This window comes from Hylobates moloch, unplaced genomic scaffold, assembly GCF_009828535.3.
Source record: "Hylobates moloch isolate HMO894 unplaced genomic scaffold, HMol_V3 SCAFFOLD_3, whole genome shotgun sequence".
Classification (NCBI taxonomy): domain Eukaryota; kingdom Metazoa; phylum Chordata; class Mammalia; order Primates; family Hylobatidae; genus Hylobates; species Hylobates moloch.
In genome coordinates, this window is record NW_026652278.1 from 22,824,098 (window position 1) to 22,832,449 (window position 8,352).

The 8,352-nt window shown below is 43.5% G+C and overlaps 1 protein-coding gene across 1 annotated transcript in view; it reads right to left on the reverse strand.

Moving 5' to 3' along the window:
• RBM20 (RNA binding motif protein 20) overlaps window positions 1-6,565 on the reverse strand; it is a 191,804-nt gene extending 185,239 nt beyond the window's left edge. The window contains exon 1 of the mRNA XM_032178034.2: window positions 6,265-6,565. Coding sequence (XP_032033925.1) covers window positions 6,265-6,446 — 182 coding nt within the window. The 5' untranslated portion in view covers window positions 6,447-6,565. The remainder of the gene's footprint in view (window positions 1-6,264) is intronic.
• Window positions 6,566-8,352: the final 1,787 nt, after the last annotated feature.

An 8,352-nucleotide genomic window follows, 5' to 3' on the forward strand; every position in this document is an offset into this window, starting at 1 on the left:
TCTGTTCAATAATTAATTCAAAATAAACTGAAGGAGGAGATTTAGTGAAACAAATGTATCTTTAAAATATATATTACCTAGTCTACTCCTGACACTGGAGGGCAGGCTGAAGGGCAGGCCTAACAAAACTTAAAAACATATTTGGGAAAGAGTCTACAGACAAGTTGCAAAACCAGAAAGTATTTAAGATGTCCAGACAGCAGCAATTGGAGGTTTCCAGGTTTGGGCCAGAGTGGGAAGTGGTAACTGAGAACTGATGGGTCATTAGTGTGATCAAGAGAAAGCAGGCGCAAAGAAAAGGCAGAAACAAGTGGCCCTGGTACAGCCTTAAAGCAAATGCCACATTAAAGAAGGTAAAAGTGGCATGGAAACTATCTTCATGGGGTGATAACCACTCCCAAACACAGGCATGACCCCCTGCCTTTTGTTTCTGAACACATGGAAAGATTGACTTGTCCAACTGAGCTGTGAGTTATTAGCACATCCTCATGCAAGTTGCTTAACTGCTCCCTTTTTGCCCATAAAGTACATTAGCACCAATATGTGCCATCTCCCCTACAGATCTGCTGTCAGCAAGTTGGAAAAGTTGCCTTAGAAGCCATCAGGGGACTTACTTATCTTGTAAAGTCCATCAGGAGTTGTAGGGAAGAGGAAGATCAATCAACTTGACTGTAACTTCCACCGCAGTAAAGAGTTTATCATATTAGATGGATATACGCAACATATCCAAAACACACACAAATTATTTGGGGGGAAGGGCCCTCCTCACTTTCATCTCCTCCCTCAACAGCTGGCAATGTTAACTTGTCCCCACACTTGCTGTGTGTAAACTTTGAAGACTAAAATCTTGTACAGCTCCTTAGTTGGGTGGAATTTAAACAGTGACCACTCACGGAGCCAGTCAAACTATCAGCACACCAACAATACCCCCATGGTGATGGTGGAAACCAAATTCACATTCCTGATTCAAAAACATATCTTCTTAATTAGGATGAGAATCTGCCAGTCTACTCACTGGTGGGAACAAGCAGTATTAGGCATCCAGGATAACATGCATATTCTCAAGATCCAGCCAGGTTCTTTAAACAGAAAGGGAACTGCTGTGTGCTCCTTTCTGCAAACCACTAATTACCATCTTTGCCATGATTCTGGAATATGGATCATTTTACTTAATGCAAAACTTTTCAACACACTATTCTAAACACAGCTACCAGTCACTCACACCAGCTGCAGATCCATAGCAATTTTCCCTGTTAAAATATACAAAATAATATCAGTTAGACCATCCCCAATTAAATAATCACTGTGGCAGGAAATAAAAATCAGATTAAGTAGGATTTTGTGGTGTAGGAGACCATTCAAGCTTTTGTCTGGCAGGGAGACCAGGACAGATGAAGGGAGAGGGGAGTCCTACTTCTGAACTTCTCTTTTGGGTTTTAACTCCAACATTTCAAGCTTCCTTCATCCTTACTTTCCATATTTAGTTCAGTCCGTTTTAATTTCTATCCCTTAATTAAACCCCAGTTCCCAACATTTTGTGTATTCTTGTTTCTCAAACCTGTGAATTGAGCTATATCAATTTGTTCACTTGAGGATCAGCTGTTGTGGGCAGGGAAGAACATTAGTTTAAACTGGAGTCAAGAACCTAAAGCCACAAAAATAAATAAATAAATAAATAAATAAATCAGAAGGAAAGAAAGAAACTGGATAATGTGGAATCATTTCACTGTGAGTCAATCCTGGTTGGTTTTTTTCCGCCCCCTGGTGACTATTAGGACAGGCAAAGAGATCTTAACAGATCAGAGTTCACATTCCAATGGACAAACTTGGGCTTTTTAAATTATTAATTAGATAAACGCGAAGGAGGTAGTGAAAGAATACATGGATAGGAAAATAAAAGGGGTGATCAAATTCTTCTTTTTCCCCCCCCTACAGCACTGGCATTAGAACGGCTGTGTGTGCATCATATGCATAGTCCTTTACTGTGACTAATGGGAATAATGTACTACATTTCATAATACTGATCTCTTTGGCAATTTGAGAAAAACTCACAACTAAATGACTATACATACTATCTAAAAATACTTATCACAACAAACCCTCAAGCAAAATTTCTTTTTCTGATAAAACTTTGGAAAGCTTTCTAGACAAGCAAAAGAATCGTTCAGACTGCTAAGAAAATAGACCCCCCCACTCCCGCTTTCCTTCCCTGTTGGGGTAAAGGCTTAATCCTCTCAGATGTTTTCCCTGCTGAATGCTTGTCCTATGTGCAGTTTAAGATGGTATTTAAAATTTTCAAAATTCCTTCTACAAGTGTATTCCTATTTCCCCTAAAATTGGGCTCAAACTGATGTTAACTGGCACAGATGTTAGAAATTCCACCCTCTTTCCAGAAAGGACCAAGTATGAATGTAAGGGAATGTCCCTTTTTAGCAAATTCTTATTTCTTCTCTCTGACTCTGGATGTAATTGTCAGCATACCCATCCAAGTGGGTGAACATCATACACAACTTGCCTGCAAATGACTCCCCAACAGTTATATGGAGATCCTTCTGCAGAATGTCTGTAAAATTAGAGTCTGTAAATCGGAGTTTCTACTTATAACATTTTCTATTCTGAGTGAGGGGAGCACTTTGCTCTGAAAATATAGACAGCCAGTGTTCTAATGCTATACGGAAGACTATAAACTTTAGAGATCAAAGCTGGATTCATGTTTTCATTAACTACAAACACACGCAGGTGACACTAGCTATCAAACGCTAAACCAAAACTTTTTCTATTGTTTATAATTATTTTTATTCACTGCTTAAAAATAATCTAGAAAAAAATGTTATCTATACTCAAATTCAATATGCAACCTGATGCCACGCATTAGCCAGGAATATTTTGCTGCAAATCAAGTAAGTTAGGAAAATCACCTCTACATTCACTTCATAAGAGGGGTGCACGTTTTTGGTTTCTTTCCTCCATGACTAGCGGTATACTTTGTGATTCCATCTGAGAGCTAACTTTAACATTTCACACGGAATTGAGGGGCTCTGTTTTCATTCTAATGAGTGCTTTAAAACTGGCAACCTAAAACTTAAATTCCTGACGTTCATCAAGGTTAATAAGTAACTTCTTATAAATAAAGGATTAGGTTTGATTTTAAAGCTCATAATTAAAACAAAATAATTTTAAAAATAGAACATTGTGAATGTTGGAGGAGATAAATCCTTATAAAACATTCACTGGAATGTCAATGTTTTCTTATTTCTGCTAGTATGGAAAAAATATATATTTGTTAAGTTCTCAAATTATTCTGATTTCCTAACTTATCCCAAATATTCTCTTAGGATATTATTTATATTTCTTGTTCCCTAAATAGCCTAAATCGTGTTTTACATACAACAATGCCTCTATATTGGCCAATTTGGAGAATGCACGTTTAAAATAAAAATCTTATAAAATATTATCTGTGTCTATACATGGCTGATCATCTTTACAGTAAACAAGAGCAGAAAAGGTATGGATGATTCTTAATGGAAGCTAAAAATACAATGATAAGGAAATGAAATCATAGTACTCCAGAGAAATTAACTCTAGGTGCAATCTTCATAAGTACTAAGACTGGCTTCCATAAAACAAACAAAATCAGTCTCATTATTAGTCATTACGCTTCATGTGTTTATCTTTGTAAATGTAGTATACGGCAGTTCTCTAAACACCAAATATAACGTGAACAGGAACTGATTTTTATTATAATTGTTACTATGGTTTTTCCAAAGTCATTGACTTTGATCTAAAATAAAAGCCATTACTAATAAAAATCAGTAAACATAGACATTAAGTGGAAAAATGTTTGTAATCTTCAAACGCACTACACATGAAGATTGATGTCGCCATCATTTTGAAAGCAATAAAAACTTCTCCTCTTACGAGTTACATAACGACCTCACTAAAATAACTAGAAAAAATAGAGGTTCTCTAATAATATTTAATATGTGTTCCACCAGAGGAAAATTTCATCCAAAGCTGTAGCTCACAAAATCCCCCAAATCAACAGGCAGACAACTTGTTTTGCAGCCCAGCGCAGTAGCTCCACTATATTTTTTCAAAGATGGCTGATGCAAACCACACCTCATAACTACATAAAAATTGTTGCTCAGATGGAATTATGCAAATGCAGTTTCAAAATAACCTGCTCAAATTTCGGCGCATTGAAGATGGACCTACGAAGCATTTGCGACATTATGTCTGGTTCCAGCGAAATTTCAGTGGGCACTAAGGAGAGCACAAGCTCCAAATCATCCTTATAAAGAAAGACTGAAACGTCAGTATGCAAACATCAAATCCTATGGGCATATTCACAGCCCTGGGACCTGGTGCCTGAACACTGATGCGTCACCAATGTAAAGCAAGCAAAGCCATGAGGCGCTTCTTGAGGTCTCCATCCTGCCCCTTCAAGTAGAAGGGGCCATCTTTGAAAAGCTGAGTCTTTTCTTTTAAAATTAGATATTCCAAAGATGAGATTTTCAAAATGGGGGATGAATTTAGAGGGCAAATTATTTATTATATGAGGCAAATAAAATATACTTTAAATGATCCATTTCCATAAAATGATATTTGTTTTCAACCTGGCAGTATTTCATAATCAGATGCCCTTCTACAAAGACTTTTCTGTGAATATAAACGTCCCAGTTTTTGTCTACTTAAAAGTAAATAATAGAAAAGTACAGGGTAATTACAATACCGAAGCAATTTCAATAAGCTTCATATGCAGCCTGATTTCAAGCCACGAGACACTGGCCCCGTATGAAGCACATCAGATGTTTCCAAATTAATAATTGGCCAATTGGATTTTTCACTAAGTAAACTTTAAATTTTAAATAGTTTTTCTCTGTTGCTTTATATTTATATTAAGGAATAAAGAGAAATTTTAAGTATTGATGTACCTAAATTGCCAATCATATTTAGTATTGGCTGAATAATTTGCAAAACAATAGAAAATAATGATAATATGAAATATTTTCATTTTGGAATAGTTGGAAACTGTAGTTGAAAGTTATATAAAATATCCAATTAAAGCAAAAAGTTGTCACAAGTGGAGATTCAGTATTCCACCAGTCAACACAGGGAACCATTTTGTTCTGAAATATGATACCAGCGTTTTCTAACATTAAACTTGAATTTTCACAATTCTTTCTATTGGATAAATCAGTCTTCAAAACAATAAATACTTAACTGCTATTTACTTCCATTTACACCCATCACTGGTTCTGTCTGTTACTAAGTTTTATTAAATTTACAGGACTCAAAGCATCAGCGGAGCAGCGGAAAACCTCTGCTCTGTTCCATAAGGGTAAATTTTGCTGTACTTACGTGTATTTATTTAGTGTCAGTTTCGCAGAGGTGCTCGTCATTCACTTTCCTACACTTCTTAAACTAGTTTTGAAGACTTCATTACAAACTGAGTAAACCCTTAGGAGGGTAGAGATCCTTCAAATAAACCAACATTCTAGGCCTTAAACCGTCACACGAAATCTCAAAAGAACAAACAATACAAAGCATCACTGTTTTTACTTGTATGTCCCTCAAATGGGCTGAAAGAGCCTCTCGGGGGCTTATTAACCACCCCCAACCTTCTCAAGCATTGGGAAGGCCGACCTAAGAATTCACGACCCAAGTCGCACGGGTCACCCGAGTCACAAGATGGTAACATTAATGGAAAATGGTTGCGTAGCTAAACTCTTCGAAAGGGCCTTCTTGAAAAGTGTCTAAAATTTCAGGGCAAAGCAAAATATGTTGTTTACAAACGCTCACCTCCCTTTTCACCCCAATGTCACTGGTTGGTTTCAGGGGCACCACGAAGGGTGGTTTAATTTTTGGCATTTTACTTACACACCCTCACGCGCGCGCACACACTCACGCACGACTCTCCATTCCAGCGTCCTCTTGGGACCAGAAAGATGAAATACAGTCGCTGGGCCATTTCCCCCCAGTCTGAGCTATTTTAGTTCAAAATATCTAGTACCATTCCTGAAGAGAAGAGAAAGGAGATAAGGAAAAACAAAATAATTTTCCCTAAGGAACTTGGCTCCCCTCTTTCCAGCCTAACAAACAGCCAGAAGGACACCGACTCTGCCCAGAGGGGGGACGAGAAAACTTCAAACCCAAGGGGGGCGAGCGAAGTTCAGCAGGGACGTGAGATGAAGCCACAAAGGGGGCTCTCGGGGCGTGTCTCCAGGCGCACCCCTGGTCCCTGTTCCCTTCTCCCCTTCTTACTTTTGGATGATCTGGGGTAGGCCGGCTTGGGGCGGGGGCGGTGGCGGGGGCGGCTGCTGCATCCCTCGCGGGCCGGAGGGTGCCGGGGACGTCCGGGCACCAGGCACACTGCAGGCAACTCTGTCCGGCTGCTCCGGACCGTTGGGGTCCGCGTCCTGGCTCATGGCTGCTGCCAGCACCATGCGGGGCGAGACCCGCCCGGGATCGCAGCGAGAGAGCTCACGGGAGGGGCGGTCCCGGGCCACGGGCGCTCACTGGCCGGGGTCCCCGTGCCCAGTCCCCTTGTCCTTCCCGGTGGCGCGGGGAGGAGACGCGAGGGGCGGGGAGGAGGCAGTCCCGGCGGCGCCGCCTCCTCCTCCCGCTGCTCCGGCTCGTCCGGGCCGGCCACGCGGGGGCGGGGGCCAGGGGGCGTCTCCCGACCGGCGGGAGCTGCTCTGCGGCCGGGGGCTGCTCAGCGCCAAGCTGGACCCAGGAACTCTGCCCACCGACCCTGGGCGCAGGAAGCGGGGAAGGAGCGCGGCGTACGCCATCCGCCACAGTGCACCCTCAGGGTCCGGAGCCCAGCGTTCCACGGCGCAGCACACCGCGTGAGGAAGGCGACGCACGCAGCCCGCGGCCCGCCGCCGCGTTCTCGCTCCACCCGGGAGCCCTCAGTCCTCCGGCTGTCCCCGGGGACGGTGCGCGCGGCCTCCCGCAGCTCCTGCCAAGCCGGGCGGACCGAGCGCGCCCGGGACGTCCGCGCACATCGCCGGTGCAAAGTGTGCCGGGCCTGGCATCTGCTCGCGGCTGGAGCCCGGCCAGCGCCACTCGCGCCTGAGGCACCCGACCCCGAGGGGAAGAAAACCTGGACTCGCCCCGTGGTGGGACTTGTATTGTAATCCAGGTCTCAGATGACCATCCCCGGGGTTCTCCAAATTGTCAGTTCCAGCTGCTGATTTCAGGTGTCCCCGGAAGCAGCCGGTGGGGCCACGGTGGGTTTCTGGTTTCTTTTTCTCTTCACTTAAAAGACCCCGCTACGACCCCACGAGCGCAAAGACAAAACCATGCGTACATTTTATTCTTGTTATTTATTGGCCAAATCTCCGTGGAAATGTAAAGGATGAAAAGAGAGTTCGCCGACAACGTAAGGTCACCGTCACGCCCTCTGAAGCCCTGTTAATTACCCTGGCGCCCGCGTGCGCCCGTCCACCTGCACTTACCGGTTCACAGCTGTGGACGCGGACATCCTGCGGCCTTTCAAGGCTGAGAGCCACCCCGCAAGGTGCAACTTAATGCCCTAGCGCGTGAGTGCGAATATGCGAGGCACCTGACACAGAAATGTCTACGGAGCAGAGACACCAGACAAAGCGGCCGCCCAGTAGACCTCACCGGCTGTCCGGCATACAGGAGTTCTAAGTCCTGACGCCAGCATCCCCGGAAAGTAGAGAAAAGCGTGCCTTGCGTTCCAGGGAAACCAGAGCCCAGGATGCTGCATGGCCTGGAGAGGAGTTTGCTCAGGGTCTCCACCCAACTCACCTTCCTCCCGCAACCACGCGGAGGAAAATTCTGAAGATGGATTCCCTGAGACCTGGCAACTACTTGAATTCCCTAAAAGACGCTTTCATTTCTCCCCAGACTGAGTTTCCAGCCTCAGGAAACTACGCCTCCGCCTCCGTTGATTTCTGCCATCATTCTCTCTCTCTCCTTCCTTCCCTCTCCCTTTTTTATCTTCCTCTCTCCCTCCTCTAATATAAAATGACACTATCAATTCCTTGTATTCGTAAAGATCAGTTTGCCACAGTTCGCAAAATTGAGCCTCACCAAAACACAAAAACAAAACAAAAACATGAAACAGGTAGGCTGGTCCGAAGGTAGGTAGTTAGCTCAATTGACTGTTCCGTTCGTTACAGTTAGAACTCCTTGTTCTACTCTTTCCCCCTTCTCCTTAACGCAGTTGACGAGGAAAAAAAAAAAACACCTGGTAAAGAGGTGTTGATTGTTTTTCCCATTTCACAAATGAGGAGGCATTAGGGTGATTTGTCGGGAGTATCCACACGGCTAGTAAGAGGCTATGAGAACCAAGTCCATTCTCTGAATAGTTAGCTCATC